Source organism: Hevea brasiliensis, chromosome 9 (genome assembly GCF_030052815.1).
Source record: "Hevea brasiliensis isolate MT/VB/25A 57/8 chromosome 9, ASM3005281v1, whole genome shotgun sequence".
NCBI classification, from domain to species: Eukaryota; Viridiplantae; Streptophyta; class Magnoliopsida; order Malpighiales; family Euphorbiaceae; genus Hevea; species Hevea brasiliensis.
The window spans coordinates 10,793,642-10,815,186 of NC_079501.1; the positions used below are offsets into that span (position 1 = coordinate 10,793,642).

Here is a 21,545-nt window from a genome sequence, read left to right on the forward strand (position 1 = left end):
AAGCCCATGAACGGCTCGTTCAATTTTTTGTAGTTAGGCAGGCTCGGTAGTGGCAGCCAATTTATGTGAAGGACTTGATAAAATTTTGTGTTGCTGTAGGTATCATATCATTTATTTTTAGTTTTACACGTGTTTATTTTATTACTAAAATAAATAAATAAAAATTAAATAATATAAAAAAATAACAATATTATAATATAAATACTTTTTCTATATATACAGATTAAGAGAATATTAAAATGGTATTCTTATCTACTAAGCACCACTCTAATTTCACAATTTATTTTTAAAGATGGCGGTAGCTAAACAACAACCGCTCAAATATTTTTACCAAACGAGTTTTTAATATACCGTTTTTCTTTTTAATACATCTTTTAACCTCATTATCTTTCATGAAGTGCGGCAAAATTTCAAGTAAAACACTTTCTTCCAATTTGGCAACATGAGAAACATCATCCATATATTTTTTGAATATTCAATTTCTTAAATTCCAACGCTAACAAAATTAAGCACAAGAAACTTTCCACTGAAATGAGTTGAAATTGAAACTAATCCAAAAACAGGAGAGGGTAACTTTTCTTCGGTCAGTTATACTATCTTCTCAGCAAATCAGCAAGGATCAAGGAGAGAAGGTGAAAGGAAAGGTACGAAATCACATTACAAGGGACCTTAATCAACCACTGAAATTGGTTATCATACGAAGTGAAGTCAATTACATTTTAAGGAAACCTGCCCATTTCTACAAGAACTTCTGCAAACTCGGCCAAAATTTCCCTGCATCAACAAAAAATCTAAGCCTCCTTTTAGTTTCACAAACCTGGCAATGCAGGATAGTGATGCGTTAAAAATTGGACTCCACAAAATGGCAACTTCTCCTGAAAGCTACTATAAATTACGTTGTGGCCATAGTTTCTCGCAAGATGAGTGTATAACGAAGTGATGAATCAAGGGTGGTGTTGAACCAATAAATTTGGTATGAGTCCAAAACATTTAGGGGCACTGATGGGATTTGTCGGAGCAACAGCATCCAATTTGTAGTACCTTCATTCTCCAATTTCATTCTGCTCAAAATTCCACTTCTTCTGGAAAAACAGCTCTCCCTGAGTAGACATACTGCATTTCCTCTTTCCATGTCTGCAAAATTGAAAATCATCAGCTATGAACGATAAATATAGCCTTGCCTCTTGGAATTAGTTGCAAAGATTTACCTCATGTCGAAAGGCAATCCTCATATGAGGCACATTTGTCTTCTGAATATCATTTCCCTCAGGGCCTCTTAAAAAAAATTTGCTACCGAGCCAACGCAACTGCAGAAGGAACCCAAAAAAGTGAGCATGGGAACCTTATTAACTGACACACACACACACACACACACACACACACACACATATATATATATATATATATATATATATATTGCACTACTGCAATTACAATGAAAATACAAGTCGTTTCAGATCCTTGGGGGAAGACCCTCATCCAGGGATTTCCATTATATCAAAGCACTGAATTTAAGATATTGAAAATAATTTTTTTCCTTTTGGCATTCATCAAATGCGCTAGTTTTATTGATCATAAAAGGTAACCAAAAAATGTGATGCATGTTTAAGCATGCCAGCAGCGTTCCTCAATTTCCTCACCTTTGCCACATGGGAGAATCCAGATTGATAAACAGAGTTTCTTGCTATCTCACACAGATCACATGAACTGAGCTTCCACACCTATAAAAGAATCAAATTTCTATAGCACACATCACCATAACACAATATTAAAGGAAAAATAAATAAAGACAACTAAACCTTTGCTGCAATGCTGTACTCTTCCACCAATGGTTCCCTTGTTAAATGAATTTGCAAAGGATCATCAGTTGAGAGTGAAACATTCAGGCCACGCTGAAAGAACATTGGAAATGGGTTTCGATGATAATCCAGGAAAAGGGAATTGTTGCTCAATGGTGACATAGCCAATCCAATCTGATAATGAAATGAAAAGTTGTTCATAAATAAGCAATTTAACAGACTTTGGACAGATAAAATAACAATGTCAGTTGCAAGTCATGTCTTGTAATTCACAGGTTAATTGCACAAGTGCTAATGATCACTCAACTTGTCACTTAATTTCAATTTGGTCACATAACTTCAATTGGCTGCTATTAGGTCATGCAACTTTAATGTTGCTCAATCTTCGTACCGTTGCCTAATTCTGGACAAAATCTCAGTCAAAAGTTGATATGGACCACTTGTTCAACAGCATTCATTTACATAGTTATGTTACAGAGCTTGCATACACTTACGACATGTTCTCTTTTATATATATATATATATATATATTATCGACATAGGACATGCATTCTCACTTGTAGATTAGGAGAAAGAAAAGGATTATTTTAATCAAATAAGTGGTCCACGCCAGTATTATCATAAGGTTTTGCATAGAATTAGGTGAGAATACCAAAATTAAAACAAAATTAAAGTTATATGACCAAATTGCAACAAAATTGAAGTTATGTGACAAAATGAAATTTAGTGACTAATTTAGTGACCAATAATTAGCCTTTGTAATTCACCAAAGTTAAGCACCCCTCAAACTCTATAATTTAAAGATACAAACAGAAAGGCTATTTCCCTTTTTGTTTCCTCTGACTCTGAGGAGGGGTTCTGGGAGGGGGATCTTGGAGACAGCACCATCATTCAGTACTTTAGTGTAACTTGGCTACTCTCCAAACTTGAACTTGCACCTTTATGGTTACAAGTCCATGATTTTTCCTGATACACCAAGCATGGCCTCCGAAACATAAATACGTGTTAAATACATTATTAGGATTGCACATGCAATTGTCTGGTTCCCTAAGTGACACAGATAGATTGGAGACATACAGCAATAAGATCATGCCAGTTGGGACTTGGGAGACAGTTCTCTTCCAGAAATACAATCAAGATATGTTGCAAATCCCAAGCTTGTGCCTTATGTAAATTACACAGGGCATGTAAAGCAAACCTGAGCAAGGTAGTACAAGTATTGCAAAACAGGAGATTTCCGCAAGTTAATCCCATGAGATATATTATGGCATAGAAGAAATGCAGCAGCCAAATGGTCAATATCACCAGCCTGCACAGGTTGCAAATATTATCAGAATCTCAGCCATCTAAGTTGGCCCAAAAGATAGATCAGGATCAACGAAAAACCTCTCCACAGTGTGGCCGAAATTTTATGGTCCGCAATCCTTTAGATTCACGAAGCTGGAAAGGAAAGGGGAAATGTAAGTTGATTCCAATACATATCAGCATAAATGGTCTCTTTTATTCTTTCTTCTTTTCTTTTTTTTTTCCCCATTTTTTTTTACTGAAAAAAGTAAATGGACCACAAAACAAGAATGACTAAAAAAATTCAATACTGCAATCCAACAAAATCCCAGAATGCATATGTATTTTGTAAAATTAAAATCAACCACTCAGGTGACTCTTCCAAAGAAATCCATTCATTGTACTTAAAATCTGATCTAAGATTTTTATCCTACATTCAGGTAAGAAATTAAATAAATTTTGAAATGCGATCTGTCAATAATTCCAATGCTCCAATTAGTTACAAGTATCACAATGTATTAAGGAGATTATCAGATAAATTCATACAGAACATGCACCATCCACCATAACTTACTAATGGAAACAATCACACGGCACTAGGGAACCTACCATAATTTTGTGCCAACATCCAAATGGGTCTAATAGCATTGTTTTTAAAATAAAGGCGCATATATCGAACCTTATTTAGAGTATATAGGTTCGCGTAGCAGTAATAAGCATAATAAGAGTAGGCTGGATTGAACTCATTGGTCCATTCAGCTGGTTTTGGCATGTGCTTAGTTGGACGCCTTTCTGGTCTACTTTCATCATCAACAATGTCTAATCCCACAACCTGAATCAAGAAAAGAAAAAAAAAAAAAAAAAAAAAAAAATATATATATATATATATATATATATATATATATAATTAGCTTTCCTTTTGTTTCTCTCACATATCAGTATATTAGAACAAGGGCCTTTTGCCTGACAAATAGGTTGTTTTTTCATCTCTATGTGTCCATATGTAAGCCTGAGATGGCTGGATGATTGCAAATGCATATAAATTACACAAGCAGAAACACATCAGGAATCAAAAATGAAAGGAACAAAAACTTGCCAACCATATCAATTACAATCTACCTTGCTATCATTTATCAAATTGCAATAAATACATTAATTTACCTGCATTAGGAATACATGCAGTTGAGGATGAGAGCTTGGATTGATTGTGACTTCAAATAGTGGAATGAAAACATTCTCAAGAATATTCTGAAAAGATTTAACTGTGCCCATTTGCTTGTACACATTGTATAGCCGTGGTAGCTGTGAATTTGAAAAAACTTTAAAAAGTAGAACTGAAAATTTAATTGCAAACCCAAAAAAAAAAAACACACACACACACACAGTCAGCCAGACAACATATAAGAATCAAGAACATAGCACTGCTGAGTGTTGACATTAAAAGGTTGCTAGGAACAATAATACTTACAGTCTATTGATATAGCAAACTCTTTTTTTTTTCCTTGCTTTTTTCTAACCAGTTGTTAAATGGTGTCTTAAAATACTTCAAGTTAATATAAATGCAAATAAGACCAAAGATTAAACTTTTTTCATATTTTAAGGAAGGAAAAAGATAAATATATCAGGTTACATGTTTACAAATTCCTCCAAACCCAAGTTTGGAGTGAAGTAAAATAACAGATAATAATAATTCTTATATTCTATCTTTTTGCAAACTAATAAAACCAATTAATTATTTAATTGTCACATCTCAATGGCATTCAAGGAACAATAAATTCTAGATACAAGTACATGGATAAAAGAAAGAGACCTCAAACAAAATCCTATGCAGGTGGTGTTCAACAATCCTTACAATTACATCAACAAAATAGGACAATACAATTTTTAGAAGCTCTTCCTGGCAGGTAAATCAATTAATACAATCAAAATTAGCAGAAAAAGAAGAACTTTGGGTAATGGAGGAAGAAGAGACAGAGAGGGGTAAGAGATGGAGAGGAGAGGGAGAGGAAGAGTGAGAAAACCATTTATCAACCAATTTTAAGCATGAACAGGAAGGGAATTTCTTTACACTGCAATGTGTGCAATTCTAGTCAAGGAATTGCATATAAAACCTCATTTCTTCTCTTACCAATTCGAAGGACATCAATGGCCAACATCATATTACAACTGATAGCAGGCTTGTCACTCTGATCAATTGAATAGACAATTATATACAAAAAAATGCAGCTAAGAAGAAAAGGCATTGGCATTGTAAATTACCTGGATTAACCAAACAGCATTCTCACTATAAATAGCATTGTTAATGAACCAACTTGCTAGCTGGTCCCATTCACTTTGTTTCCTTCCATAAATGGAAACCCTGTACTCAGCCATCTGAAATTTTTAGCAGGAAAAATTCCAAAAAATGTTACAGATTAAGTTCTTAAATCCATAGAATTAGCATTGTACACACAAGCGGTCATTGACATAAAACTGCTAATTATATCCAAATGTCACTAAAATCAAGATACAATTTAGGGCATATTGCATCCAACAGCAGCACAACATTCCTCAAATAAAATCAAGGAACAATATAACATTCAACCCAATTTTGAGTTAGAATCATTACTTTAACTATGTGCAATCAAGATTGTCTCCTGAAGGAGTACTAATTTTACAGAGATTAGGACCTGCATTGTGCTAAAGAGAACCTGAATGAAAAAATAAGCAATTCCAAGGATACTTTCTTTTTATGGTGTTCTTCATATTCTTACAATTGGAAGAATAATTTTCTGCTCTATTTAAGTGCATTTGATAAAAAGAGAGGAAGAAAAATCAATTTCCTGGTCTTCCAAAGCAATGTCCAGAGAAGCACACACATGTATACTAAACCCTAAACAATAATTGCCATTAGAAGGGAACAGCAGGGGTTTCCTTGAAAAGCAATATTCTGTTCCACAAAGAGATCCATCAAAAAACGTAAGTGAGCAATAAATTGGACAAAACATCATGACAATATGACATATAGAATAAGAATTAACGGCACTAAAAGTTTCAAGCATTTGTGGTGTGTAAATGATACCTGGTATCTGCTTGCTTCAAGATCTGATAGAACTTCTTTCGTTACTTCTGCCAAGAAACATCCTGTGATAATTCGGTTAAGAGTTATTTTTTTTTTCTTTCGCCTAATACAATCTGATAGTACACATATATTCAATTTGGCATGTTTCTGTCATCGCTTTTGCAAGAAATATTTTATGCATTTTTTGGTGTTTGGAATACGTAAAAAAGTTGCTCAATAGAAGATATTTTCCTTTTCAAAGGGAAATGCAAGGAAAATAATTTCCTGTAAGTCATTTCCAGACTTATACAAACTCATAAAAATGAAAAGAACCTATAAAAAAACCATATAGACTTATATCAGCTAGTCAAGTGACCACCAACAATTGCATCAGGATCTCACATTCACCACAACTGCCCACAACCACAACAATTTACCACCTCCTTTTTAGTAATTTTCTAACATTCAATTAAAAATGAAAAGGTCCGTGACTGAAGCAAGACTATTTCTTTTCCCTAATTCCATTTACAAGCCAAACATGCTTTGGTTTGAAAACCAATAGATGAAGACAAAGCCCATTCTAGTTCCATATTAGGAAAATGAAAAGGCCCGTGACTGAAGTCAAGAGCTTATTCCTTTTCCATTTACAGACCAAAGATGCTTTGGTTTGAAAACTAATAGCATAGATTGAGATATAGCCCATTCCAGTTTCATATTTGGAAAATTTGATGTCCTTATTGATCCATATTTTCATAGTTTTTCTCATTGAAACTATTTTTTCCAATGCACCATTCCAACCTAAACACTAAATTTCCTAGCCATTTTTAGCATTACAAGTTCACAACCAAAAAACAAAAATAATGCATCTTCTTAGAAAATGATTACATAAAATATTATTACATACTATTTTTTGGGAAAAGAAAAAAAAGAGCGTAAAATAACAAGTATCGATCCATCAAAATTTATGCAGACAATAAAATATTAACCTTGAATTAGATTATCCTGCTTTAAAAAAATCTCTCGGAGTCTGCTTTGTCCACAAGGATTGTATTTGAGATTAAATTTATCAAATCGATGGAAGGTACTCTTATCAGCATGGACATCCAACAAATCAACATTCAAATCATATCTGACATCCAATGCTCAAAACGTTAGGAAATCCAGAACAATTCCTGATAGGAAGAGAATTGATAGAACAATAACAATACATACCCAGTTAAGTCCAAACTCTCAAAAACTTCCTTCAGTGTCATATATTTTCCATCTCTGAATATAACAACCTGCAAATAATATGTCAATAATAATCACGGAAAAGAGTTATTAACATATTAACAGCACAGAAAAATAATTAAAAATTTTGACTAAACTAAAGCAATTGACTAGCAAGAAAAGATTGGTGGGAAATCAGAATTTACCTCATCAGGCTCCTCTCTTAGCTTTGACTTGATGAAGCGCAGGATGTGCTTCTGGTTCATGCAAGCAGAATGATGAACATGTGTATCAACTTTTCTAATATTGTAGAAATCACGGTGTGGAGCACTCTTCTGAGCCAGGAACTCCCTATCTGCATTTACTAACAGATGAAGGCGAAATTTCTGTATACATTCAGATAATAAGTTACGAGAAGAAGCCTAAGTAATTAAAACATCAGTCCAAAATAAAGTCTGGAGAAAAGTACCTCCTCAAGAAATCGAAGTCTGTGATGGCAAGCAGTGCGAACATTTCCAATAGATATGATTCTTAAAATGTGATGCATATCCGTAAAAAATGTTGTCGCACTAGCAACAGGGAAAAGATCTACAGTATCTGAATTAAAAATCATAAATACCTTAGTTATCGACAAGATCAACAAAGTAGATAAATTTTCAAAAGCAAGTAACCATGCAAATCATCAAGAATAACTTTCAGAACAAATTATCACACAATCTTCCATCAGCTTGATTTTTTAACATGGCAACTGAGTGGGTGAATCTAAATTATCCTAATTCGTGTAGCATCATTTTCCATCCACCTACAATAAGCCTTATGTATTCCTCATGATTATATTATACTGCACCATCATTTTTGAATTTTGGGTTTTCATAGCTCATTCCTTCTGATGTTTGAGTTTGGCATAATGGCTTCATACTCCATTTACCCTATGTAGGCCCAAAAGTCTTTACTAGGTAGCAAATTAGCAATGTTAGAAAAAGAGATACCATACCATGTAATTCTACTGGATATCTGTAGTAGGCCAACGTCAAGATCATTTACATGGAGCATTACCAAAATAAAGTACAGGCATTTACATCATTGCAATTCATCATGGTCAGTGTAGTCAAAAGCGCTTTTACATACGAGGGCCTTTTGCGCTTAAAGTGCGAAGAGCCTCAACTTCAAAGCCAACGTTGTAAGATGTTGAGACTAATTTAGATGAAGATTTTGATGATTAGAGATGAGAATGAAAGTATTGAGGACTTTGATGAGAAATTTAGTGAAAATCTCTAGGTTATGACTATGAATTTAAATGCTAAAAACTTTTGGAAGTTTAATGATTTTTTAAGGGTTTAATTTTTATCTAATGGATTATATTTTCTTTGCATATTATATTATTAGTTAATTTTTTAATAATTTTTTGCTTCCTTCAATGAAGCAAGCACTTTTTTTGTTGTTTGCACTTTCAGCGATGAGGTGACGCATTGTTTTGGAGTAATTTTATGGTATCACCGTGATTACATGTAGGCAGATCTACATGGAATGGCAAACCAATGAATGATTTATAGGCAAGCAAAGTAATTATTTTCACTCATCCTTGTCTGATTATTTTAAAGACAATTATAACTTTTTTCAGATTCAATAACTACTTTTTATTTGTAAACTACTAGTTGATTTGTGATTCATGTAGATATGCCTACATGGAATCACCGTGGTAGTATATAATTTCTCATTGTTTTGAGTATGCCTTATGCTTTTAACTACCTTGATAATGGTTCACACCTTATCACTTGAAGGGGAGCAATTAAGATAGAGAAGTATCAGAAATGGTCCCAAAAAGATGGGCTTAGAATAATGTTTTGATCATTTAAAGCCTAACAATGCAAGAGTTTAGTTGTTTATATTTAGTCCACCCTTGAATATAATAGAAAATTAGAAATTGCAACACAGATTTCAAAATTAAAAAACATGAAACCCTAGAATCCTAGAATAGTTGCGCTCTGGTATGGGTACAGGCTTTGGACTCACCTACTTCCCAAATTTCACCAAATTTCATCAATTTTCTCCACAACAAGTATATTATGTGATTGACCAAAAAAAAAAAAAAATCATTTAGCAAACAGATTCATCAAGTCATATAACCTTATTCAATTTATTTTACGAGAATAAAGGGAAGGATTGACCACAGCTGAGTGACTGAATCCAGTGATATCACAAATACATTTGATGGCCAAACTGGATCTATCAGATAAGTTATCAGTTGACAAGACAAGTTTAGAAAGAAGTCAAACCACATCTAATGGCTTTATCGCTTAATCTTTAGTTTAACAAGTTGTGACTGAATAACTAAATATTAATGCAATTGCTCTTACTACTTACCTTTCTTATTGGCATAAACATGAACAACACCATCTTCCATCCTAAAGTGATGCTGCACAAGATTTTTTTTTTAAAAAATATATATATTAGAAATCAGGAAAGCATTATGGATAAATCAATGGCTTCACTTCACTGTATGGATATTAACAAAAAAAATAAAATAAATTCTCAAGCAACCAAAAGTTATTGCAGGGAACTTGACATTGATATGCAAAAAATTACATACTGTAGTTGCTGGGACAGGTTCAAAGTGAAACGGATCCGATTTCAATGGTGGTGTATTAGGTTCAGCTACATCTAGCTTCCATGGAGCAACCTCTTCCCTGTATACATACCTACTCCGCAAATCCAAGCATTCACGGATCATCTTCAACACTTCTTCCTCTTCTATATTTACTGAGTCTGAATAAAATTGTTTTCAACAGAAAAGAAAACATCAACTGTCTCAGATTCTGTTCAAGTTTCAAATAATTTCATTCTGCACACAAAGTGCCCTTATGCTTGGATTGATTGTCTCAACAAGCTGATAATTTCAACAACACTGGAATTTCATTAATTTTCCTATCAAAATTGGGATTTGATCATGGGGGATAAATAAAAATTGCATCAATTGCGCCAACACACAAGTCAACAAAAATACAAATAATATACTTTATGAAAGAAAGACAAAGATCTCAAGAAAGGACTATAAATTTGAGAATACCATGCATTGTAGTTCTCAAATGTAAAATTGTACTGTTAAAGGCAGCTTCATTGCCCACTTGGCGCACTGAACCTCTATCTACTTTTCTGCCAGGCATATCAATGCCAATTTTTTCTTCACCTCTAGGATCTTCAAGATTCTGATCTGTAATAACATTTGTACCATCAACTCCAAATGGCAGAGATGTGTTCTGAACTTTTGAATCAACCTGCTGTAAACTCATTAGCAACAATATTTCAGATTGATCTTAAATGATTCATTTTCAGTTACTCCAGAAAGTAACGTAACTTATACCAAAATAACAGATGATTACAAAGCAAAGAAAGTGATGCTGCAAATTAAATGCTCTCAACTATGTCACTGCGCATCCCAGAGAAAAAGTATGCACACTAGACGAGCAAATTATCATCTTTCCAAAAGCATAACGTATTAATAGGGCATGACCACTTATAGCCAATAGCATCTATATATCCAAACTTGCATGAACTACTTCATACATTTGGTATAATGTATGTCAAGGATAATGAATTAATTATAAGAAAACAAAATATGTAGAAAAGCTAAAAAGGGAGACAACCACACATTTATACGATTAGCAGAAGAGTCCATGTTCCCATCAATGAAAGTAATGTCATCTTCATTGCCATACTCTGTTCCTTCCTCGTCAGAATCCCATTCACTTTCAAAGGCATTAGCACTGGGCGATCTTGGGATATTTAGCCTGCCAAAAGATGCCATCCTTGTAACAGAACTAGAGTAGTTAACAGATTTATTATCTCCTGCAAAAAGCAGAAAGCAAAGAAAATTAGTGTGGCCCAACAACCCAAAGAAAATGCAACAAAGCCGTTTTTCCCGATTTGCTTTAATAGACAACTGAAAGCACAACAAAAAGGACACAATTTCATTATGCTCTCAGTATAGAGAAATATCAACATGTAGCCAGGAAAACAAGTGGAAGGCATTCAGTTAGTTGTAAAGAAAATCTCCATGGCTGAATTCCTTTTCATAATATGGCTCCCACTGTTGGCTTCAAGTTCCTAAAAATGCCTAAGAACAAAGCAATGTCATTATGGTTTTGAAATTTCAAAATATTTTATTGGCAGTTTCAGTTGTGCATAAAATTGAAACATAAGATACTAAACACAAATTTCAAACAATCTTTACCTTCTATTAAATATTAGTAGCTATCAGGAATAACAATCCTGGTCAAGGTGGTCAAAGGTATTGTAACTCAAATAGGCTCATTGTTACAAAACTTTCACTTTCACCGACAATTACAAATAGCACACAAAGCTATGAACTCAAGTACGTTGAAAGTCACAACCCAGAACAAGGGTATTAAACCCAAGTACTTTTAGCTTGTACCTTCATTCTGCCACTGCTTGCCATGGCGCTATGCCTGCAGCGGTGTTCAAATTATTTTTGCATATTAACAAACGGATTAAAACTGTCTATTTTCATGCACATAATACAACTATTTCAAGAGCAAAGTAATGATTAACCATTTCAAGTTTTCACAAACAATAATCAATAAACCTACTTTGAATGGAATTCAAACAAAATTAGAGAGTCCGCTCGAGCCATTACAAACTTACCATCTCTTGTAGACATTCGCAGAGACGGAAGCCCAGAGGGAACGAAGTTAAGCCTCTCTCCCTGACCCTGAGCACTAAACCTCGACGACTGTTGATCAAACTTCTCATCATCATCGAACCAATCATTGCTCAACACCGCATTGGGCATCGAACACGACACCCTATAACTTCGAAGCACACTTTTATCGTCCAAGGACCTCGATGCACTCCGGCTCCACATTTTCCTCTCCACAGCCGCCTCTCTGTCGGACCCATAGGCTTCATCATTACTCTCCTGGTCCTCTTCGGAATCCTCTTCGTCAGTGACGAATGATTTCCTTTTGGAACTTTTAGGTGAACCGAGACGGATTTCAATAAGGCGATCAAGTACTTGATCAACGGCGCGCTTGTGAACGTAAAAGGCCGAAATTGCCATCAACGAAGCTCCAACTAGAGCTGCCATGGCTAGGTGCAGAGAGGACAACGACGAATCCATGAAGATCGGAAACGCCGTTTTACAGCTGACCTCAGTGAAAATGGAACCCTACTTTCTGTCTGCTGAAGAGGGTGTAAATGGGAATCTCATAGGTTCGGAAGGAAAACATAGCCGGGGTTGCGCGGGGTTGAAGAGAGAGGACGGCACGGAAGAGTGAAGTCAAAGTGCGCGGATTTCAAAGCTGGTGGGACCTACATGGAGAACACGTGTACTTATAAAGTTAATTACTAGATGATTTGGGCCTGGCCCATTTCCTTCTATAATGTTTTAACAGAAGCCACTCAATTCAAAAGAAAGCCCAAGCTATACTTATTTCCAATTTTATGAAATAGAAAGAAAATTTGCATTTATTTCTATTGATTTTAAGCATATGGGGTACTGTAACAAAGATATATATACCTAACCCCAACGTAAGCTGCATATGTATCTCTTTTAATGGTGCTTTCTCCACTTTTATCCCAACATGTTAGGCTTTTTGAGCTATCAAACATTCAAATGGGGAAGAGATACTGATTTAATATACACTTATTTATGAGGTTGGTCAATGAATTAACGTTAAGTATTTGATTTAAAGTCTTAACCATCATCTGTGATTAGATAAAAATAATTGCTAAACGTAATTATGATTTAAATTTGTTGATCATTGATAAGTTGATACTTAAAAAAGTTGCTTTATCAAACATGCCAAATTATTTATTTTTAAAATTTAAATTTTAACAATTCATTTCGATTATCATTTGAATAGTCATGCCTATAATTATTTTTTTAATAAATATTGCTTAAAATGTCATGCATTATACAGATTCATTTTTTATTTAATAATATAATATAATATAATATAATTTTAATAGTATCTATAATTAGTGTGATTAGATTTTTGTATTACAAACAATATATAGAAGGATTTATTGTAGTAGTTTAACTAAATGTTTTATTAATTATATTATTAAATTTATTTAAAATTAATTAAATTGAAATTATATATATATATAGAAGGATTTTTGAAGGATTTATATATATATATATATATATGTAAAATGGGTTTGAATGCAAAGACAATAATAGTGTTTTTTTTTTTCTTTATTTTTTTAAATCATAAACACTTGCATGGTAAGCTTACAATAAATCAGAGGAGAGAACAGAAGCTTCAACGGCAACGTGAGTGCTTGCATGCTTTCTAAACTCCATTTGAAGCTTGCCACCCAAACCAACTGCTATACCTCAAAGCCAAACAAAATAGCCAACAGCACATTCATGGGAGGAGAAGGTGGGCATATCTTGCAAAGGTAAAAGGCATATCAATCCCTTATAGTCTTGGGTCAGTCAATGGCATGAGGAACTGGCGGATTCCTCTGCAAACCAATGCATCATAGGTCTTCAATTTGCTCTCACCAATTCCTCTAAACCTACAAAACAATCGAAAATCAAAAGCCTTTTGTCACCCAATCTAGATGAGAGAGAGCTACACAAGCCCAGCTGAAGAAAACAAAACAAAACCAAGCAAGGAAAGCAAATGGTAGGAGAAACTCAGTTGATGTGAGAGGTAAGAAAGGGACAACCACAAAATTTGAAAGAAATTTCTCTTTCTAGAAACAAGAGAAGGAAAGGTACTTCTTTGACAATAGTGGTGTGTTTGAAAGGAACAAAGGTGGACCATTCACGCAAATTACAGAAACATAATAGTGAGAGTTTGTTCCTATATGAATGAATTATCAATTTCATGACTGGTCCTACTCCTATATAAAAGTGAGTCAAATCAAAACTAGTGATATACAGCATGGTGGTGTCTGGTGTGGTGGTGGACTGCCGGTGGAGATTGAAGATATGTTATATCTGAGCAAGTTGCTTTTGGGCAGAAAGTGGAATTAGAATTCATACAATATTGAAGAGGAATCTTTCCATTCAATCAAACTAGTGAGTGTCGTGAGAGACCCCACTTGTAAATTCTACATGATAGGTATTAATCATCATCTTATACTTATCAGAAGAAGGCATGGAAATTAATTGTAAGGGGTGAATCTGTTAGTATAATTTCAGAGTTTGATATTAGTAGTATATAGTGGACCACTTCTGTTTCAAATTCAAAATTCCATCCAAGTTGATGATTATAATTATCTCAAGAGTTATGGCTTTCTTACTCATTCATCACTTGATCCATTTCAATCAAACTTCAAATCAACACAACCAAAATGCTAATTTATACTATGTTTCATTAATAAAAATTTATTCATTAATTTGAAACTATATAGAATAATCGTGAAAATAGTCACAGCCTCGCGGTTTAGAAAAAAAAAATACAATTAAAAAACAAGAAGAAATTGAAAAAAAAAAGGGGAAAACAACAAGAAAGATGAAATTATAAAACAGCGACGTTACGAATTCTAGCTGATGACTTTTATGTCCTTTTCCCCTTTAATTATTAACATAATTTAAAGAAGATATCTTAAATATTTCTATGTCTGGTCAAGATTTAAATTTTGATAATTTTTTGATATATTAAAAATGAAGTTTTCTAGAAGGTCATTGTTCATAGAGAAGGGCATAACATCGGAAAATTAAATGCATGCGATTATACATCACGATGGTTAAAGAGAAAAGCAAACCAAGAATTAATTGCAAGCAATGGGGCAATAAGAGAAAAAGCATGCACTTTAATATTATATGTTCAAATGTAGAACACAATCCATACACTGCTTTCTGTTACAGGCTTATCCTACAAATCGATCTTATTTATCTTCAACAGTCAACCGAACAGAATTAAAAGTACTTGTTTTCAAATTCTTTATCTTATGCTATATATGGCTAAATGAACTTTTTGACCTTAGCTTGGAACTTTTTTGTTCAAGCTTAGCTCCACATCATGGTAGGATTTATCTTCTATTTGTAGAGTAGTGCTTTTGTAGTGATAGCGGCGAGCACAGAACAGAAAATATAAAAAGTTGAGGCTACCCATCCCTGCTAAAAGGAAGTAGAAATAATCCAACTTTCCAGCATTTAGGTCGTTGGTTAACCAATCTGGGTGGTCTCTTGTTCTTGTAGCTTTGTGCACCACTGTGGTAAGCAAGCTGCTAAGGTAGCTAGAACCCGCAAATGAACAAAAGAAAAGAGAATTAGCTATACTTCTCATGTGCTCAGGAAACTCCTTGTTGTAGAATTCTATTTGTCCGATAAAATTGAATGCTTCACTAAACCCCATTATCACAAGTTGAGGTGCTAGCCACATGACTGACATGGGTGCACCACCAGGGTGTGAAATGGCTACAGCCCTTCTGTCCCTTTCAATCAATCCAGCTACTACCATGGCTAGAATGGACAACAGAATCCCAATTCCAATTCTTTGTAGAAGTGTGATTCCACCTTCGAGTTTGGTGATTTTTCGAAGGGCAGGTACTACCATCCTGTCATAGAATGGAACCCATATTGCTATTGTTATCATTGAAATAACACTAATGGAACCTGCAGGAATTTGAAACTTGGGTCCAAGGTGTCTGTCCATTCTCAAGGCTTGTGATACGGTAAATGTTCCTTGCTGTAACACGGAAGTGAAGCTAATAATACCAGAAGCCCATACTGGACCAATTTTGAGCAGACACTTCACCTCTTCTATCTGTTGGATACTGCACAGCGTCCATTGATTTGCACAAGAACCATCAGGATTTAGGTCGTTTTTCTCTATCATAGCTGCCTTGTTTAGGAATCTAGAAGGAAGAAAATGGATAAGCAAATGTAGGCGAACTATAAGCAAAGCAACATGATTATTTCCATTAATTAATTAACAATAAAACCATTGGATAATAAACCAATAATCAAGAACTTAATTATCTCTTAATACACGAAAATTTAATGCATTTATAATATATATTTTGGTAAACTTTTTCAGTCATATTTGTATAATTTGATCCTTCTGCCCGTATATAATGGGCCACAGGTCAGGTTTCCACTCATTTTCAGAACAATTTATTTCTGTGCGGATGAAGGTAAATCGCAGTTAATACTAATAAAATATTTGACAAAAGGACATATAACCTGTACTGATTTGTGAGAGGGAGCTTTGAGAATACAGTCTCCTTTAAGGGCGGATCATAAAGAACCCCATCAACCTCCAGGACTCCATCATCAGGAAGGTTAAGCCCTCTCTTTCTATAAGCAGCAACAATGACCTGAGCAATGCCCGAAAAAATGCTTCCCTCTGGCTTTACATGCACATAAATTCTTGTTCCAATGAAGAAGAGAACAATAGAGCACAGCATAAGTACAGTAGGTATCCCAAAGCCAACAACCCAGCTGATAGAATCTTGAATATAAACCACTACAGTTGAAGTGATCAAAATCACTACTGTGAAAGTGGTGTAGTACCAATTGAAGAAGCTGTTAATCCCTTTTATTCCATCTTCAGTTGTTGGGTCAAATTGATCGACACCAAATGGAATACTGCAGGGCCTGATTCCACCGGTGCCTATAGATAAGAGGCCAAGTCCCATGAATAGGACGCAGAGTTGAACTGCTGTGGGACTCTCACAGTGACCAAATGGGTGCCCTTCTGGGTGGCATCTAGGAGGATGGAGATAAGGCAGCCATGCTGTTAAGGTCACAGTCACCATTCCCTGCCCATCAAAACTCACAATAAAATTAATTAATTGTACACTATCAAATTATCATGGTACTAATATGCTTTGTCATAATTTAGGAAACTATAGAAGGGGTTGGAGATAAAAATTGTAGAGTACGTCTCCTAATTAATGAATATTGGTGATATAGCACAATCATTAAATTTATGAATAACCAACAAAATTAAAGTTTGCTTGTCCCAATCTATAGTTGATAAAGGTATGTCAGTAGTAAAAGCTATTTTTATTTTTGTTTGTCTTTTCCTTTTGATTCTTCCAAATCTCATTAATATGGTAAAAGAAGGGCTAGAAGATACATATACTACATACATATATGTGTATATATATATATATATATATATATATATATATATATATATATATATATATATATATATATATATATATACAAATGGCTTTGGTGTTCATTGATTTTTTTTTTTTTTTTAACTGATCCATCCAACGTTCATTTTTGCACCACATATTAGTGTAAATATCCTAAGCATGATAACCATAAGATCCAGTGCTAGGTGCCTGCATTTTTTGTTCTTTTCTATCTCTCGCTTCAATTTTTTTTTTTTAAGTGTTGAGAAATAAATAACATTTGATGAGATTAGAACCCAACGTAGTCATAGCCTCACTTAGGCAAAAAGAAATTTTTTTTTCCCCCATAATTTAAAGAAAAGGTTTATCTAAATTAAATAACCCCCAAAAATTCTTGTAAAAAAAAAAAAGAGAAATTATTAGCATCCATATCGTACTCCAGCATGGTTTCAATAAATATTACAGTTGAGTTATAGGCTCCAAAAATATTAAAAATATGGAATGATATGTTGTTTACGTACGTTGTTGATAAAAAGATATTTATTATTTAACCAGGTGGAGATTTAGAAGTTAGCAGAATCTCTGTTAAGGCGTTGGAGATTTGAATTTCACAAGATGGAACAAGGGTTAGTGGAGTGTATTGAATATGTACACGTAGAACTAAAATTAATTAAATGCAGTGATCCGATAGATATGATATGGAGAAATTAATGCAAGATGATCGTAGAGGAGAGAGGATAGATACCAAAAAAGCTGCACAGGAAGCAAAAGCAATGGTTCTAAACCTGCCCACATAGGAATCGGAGATGAAAGCACCAAGCAGAGGAGCAAAATTGGTTATTCCCAACCAGATGTTGAGAACGTTAGCCGCAGACACCTGTTCCATGTGAAATTCTCTCATCAAATACACCATAAAGTTGGCTAACAATCCAAAAGTAGCCAACCTTTCAAACGTCTCATTTCCTGCCAGTAGAGCTTTTCTGTGTTAATTAAATAAAAGACAAATCTCTGAAACAAATGAAATATATATTGCTGAGAGAGAGAGAGAGAGACCTAAGATATAAGGCATAGCTCTCCATCCTCCTGGTTTCTTCTCCTGGATTAACTTGGAATTATTATTATTATCAGATGATGAGACGGTGCCTTGATTTTCTTCTGCTGTCCCCATTAATTCTGTGGAGTTTGAAGCTGAAGCAGAATTTGAAGGCTTCTGAAAGCATTTTGTGCAGCAGTATAACCAATTTCCAAGCACCATTTTAACAGCTTCTTTATTCAAGAACTCATCAGCTGGTAACTTTCTTTCAAGGCATGTGTTTTGAGTTTTTCCTTTTTCCCTTTACCTTGGCAATGGGCACACCAATTTATAGAAGAATATGCAAGAGTTTAATATGGAAGACAGACAGGGATAGGGTGATTCCATGGGTGACGAAATGAAAGTATAGTCATAGGGAGAGGACATGGATGTGGGGTTGGTTTAGGGCTGTGGTTCTCATAAAGTTCCACCACATGCGCAAACAAATTATACCTAGCTTGGCTTGCCAATTTGCGTGTTCCATTTGTGGCCGTTGTGAGGAAGAGTGGGGACTATATATTATGTTCTTGCTACTGATTTGGAGGTTTTGTAATAATCTGATTAGATTACAAATTCAATTGCTTTCTGCCTAGCCTTTAGAATGGCAAGAAGCATCGTACCTGTAAAAATTATCTTATTTAAATTTAAATTTAATTAATATTATTAAAATCTGAATCGTTTTAAATTCGATTAAAATTTATTCTCAACTACTGAATTCATCTCAAATCTAATTAAAATTTATTTTTAACTATCTAAACCTAATTATTATTATAAAAAAAATTGAATCTATTTAATTTTATATATTTTAATTAATATTTTATATAAAAAATTATTTTGATCAATAACTTATATTTTAAAAATTTAATAATTTTATAAAATATTTAAATTTTATTTTATATAAAAAAATATATAAATATTTATAAATATTATTATAAAAAATATATAAAATTAAATTTTAATATTTAAACTCATTTTATTAAAATTTAATTAAATAAAATATCTATAAAAATTCGTTCGGACTGATCCTCTTTTTCTTTTCTGACTTCAATAGTATTCTTCCCAGAAGAGTTTCCTTTCTTTTTCATTTTCAAAGGAGGGGCGTGAGGGAAGGGAGTTATGGAAATCGGAAGGTGCTTATTACTACTGAAATTTCATTAATTTAGCTGATTTTTTCTTCTTTTTTCCTCGATACTCCTAATCATTTCTTTCATTATTAAAGTCTGAAGAATTTAGTGTTGGCTTTGAAATTCTCATTAGAGCATTTATTATGCGCACCTGACTCTAATTATTATGGAGAATAAGGTTAGCTATAAATAGATATTGGCATTATCACAGTTTCGAAGTACTTTAAGAAATTCAGAATTTCTTTCTTATGTATAAAAAAATTATAAAAACAATTCATGATTGTTTCCGTCTATGATACGTATAAAATACTTATATTTTATGAGTCTGATTTTTATTATCTGAATATTATTTATTTTGGGTTAAATAAATATATATATATATATATATATATATATATATATATATATATAAGTTTTAAAGGTTAAAATATGGATAAGATACTCAAAAAATCATCATAAATAAATTCAATTATTATTAATATTTAAATTCAATTAAAATTTATTTTAAACTATCTGAAATTTTTTAAATTCGATTAGTATTGACTAAATAATACTTAAATATATTTATTTTTATATATTTTAATTAATAATTTGTATAAAAATATTTAAATTTCATTTACTTAAAATATAATATATAAAAAACCTTATGAATATTATTATAAAAAATATACATATATTTAAAATTTAATTAATTATTTATATAAATGAATTTAAGTAATAAGTATCTAACATATAAAATTTTAACTTAATTCAAATTAAATTAATTATTACTTTTCTAAATTCGAATTTATATTAAATTCTATTATATATTACCACTCGAACTCATTATTATAGAGTTTAATCACATCGAGTATTCAAAAATATCTAACTCGTTGCCATCCTAAGTTAAAGTAGCAAATCCATAATTAAACATCTTATTCTTAAAATTAGTTTGTGTTGACCCCACAAGTTCAAAGGAGCATAGATTTTGATGATACCAAAACTCAACTAGAATCAAACTAACATTGTTTTAAGTGTTGTGTATCTCAAAGAAAAAGTCACAAGGATTTCATGATGGATTCGTGCTTCTGAAGAAAGGATGACATTCTAAGGATAACACAGGACGAATCAAATGAGATAAAAGAAGAAAATGTTACCTTATAAGGCTGCACTGAAAATCGGAATTGAAGGTACATATAGTATAGAAGTTAAGTTTTATTTTTAGGATTACTTGTGAAAAGAATTGAGGAGTAAAAGTCAATGATGCTTATTTTCAATCCCTCAAAAGATTTTTCTTTTAAATATCATTATTAGCCTAAAAAGTGTTTGACTATGATTTGGTGTAAAGTTTTATAGTTTTGAAAGTTATGCAGAAAAGTTTTCCTGGTATGCTAACTGGTTTGCTACTTATTTTAGTATGCTAACTTGTTTGCTATTTTCTCAAGTATGCTAACTGTCTCAACTCTGCACAACATCGCAGAAAACGACAAAATAACGGCTATTTTCTTGAAATTCGTATCTGTAACGTTCAAATGAGTTCTCTAACGGTAAAAAACGTTCCAAAGCTATAAATACACCTACCTTTGGCCATTTTACACTTAATGAAAGTCTCTCCACTGTTTAAAATCATAAAAGCTTTCATTCAAAGTGCTCAAAGTGTTTTATTGCTCATCATTGGCTTATTTACTCAACTCTTCTTTATAGATTCTGTTGTATTGAGTGAGAGTGAGTTTTAAACACATTATTATCATTTATGAGAGGTCATTCAAGCACCTATTGAAACTTGGTTGTGAGAAGTGTTTGGGATAACACTTGGTAGAAGTGTGAAGCTACTTGTAAAAGCTTCGGTGAAAAGATTTGTAAAGGGCTTTTGTCTCTTGCCTTTAAAAGAGAAGAATAGTGAAGTGAAGACTCAAAGTGGGATCTTTGAGAGAGTGGATGTAGGCTAGTTGAAGCCGAACCACTATAAA

General features: G+C 33.2%; 2 protein-coding genes across 4 annotated transcripts; both read right to left on the reverse strand.

The window, feature by feature from the left end:
- Positions 1-633: 633 nt before the first annotated feature.
- LOC110668468 (AMP deaminase) lies at positions 634-12,622 on the reverse strand. 3 transcript variants are annotated; one of them, XM_021829705.2, is made up of 19 exons: positions 11,995-12,622; positions 10,982-11,178; positions 10,400-10,607; positions 9,923-10,098; positions 9,697-9,748; positions 7,802-7,929; positions 7,539-7,718; positions 7,336-7,403; positions 7,110-7,252; positions 6,145-6,206; positions 5,343-5,456; positions 4,245-4,385; positions 3,763-3,915; positions 3,186-3,239; positions 2,998-3,108; positions 1,800-1,973; positions 1,641-1,721; positions 1,209-1,307; positions 634-1,134 (listed from the first exon to the last, which is right to left on the reverse strand). In XM_021829705.2, the coding sequence occupies exons 1-19, from the start codon at positions 12,467-12,469 to the stop codon at positions 1,066-1,068; spliced, it is 2,685 nt and encodes an 894-aa protein (XP_021685397.2). In that variant the 5' UTR covers positions 12,470-12,622; the 3' UTR covers positions 634-1,065. The 3 variants fall into 3 exon arrangements, with proteins under 3 accessions (XP_021685397.2, XP_021685396.2, XP_058008820.1); XM_021829704.2 differs by having other exon boundaries at positions 10,400-10,610; positions 11,995-12,621; XM_058152837.1 differs by lacking the exon at positions 11,995-12,622 and adding an exon at positions 11,564-11,695 and having other exon boundaries at positions 10,400-10,610.
- Positions 12,623-15,100: 2,478 nt separating this feature from the next.
- On the reverse strand, positions 15,101-18,951 carry LOC110668469 (protein NRT1/ PTR FAMILY 2.13). The gene is made up of 4 exons (XM_058152838.1): positions 18,454-18,951; positions 18,146-18,363; positions 16,496-17,073; positions 15,101-16,167 (listed from the first exon to the last, which is right to left on the reverse strand). Exons 1-4 carry the CDS (start codon positions 18,653-18,655, stop codon positions 15,291-15,293), a joined length of 1,875 nt encoding a protein of 624 aa, XP_058008821.1. The 5' UTR covers positions 18,656-18,951; the 3' UTR covers positions 15,101-15,290.
- Between the last annotated feature and the right edge of the window lie 2,594 nt (positions 18,952-21,545).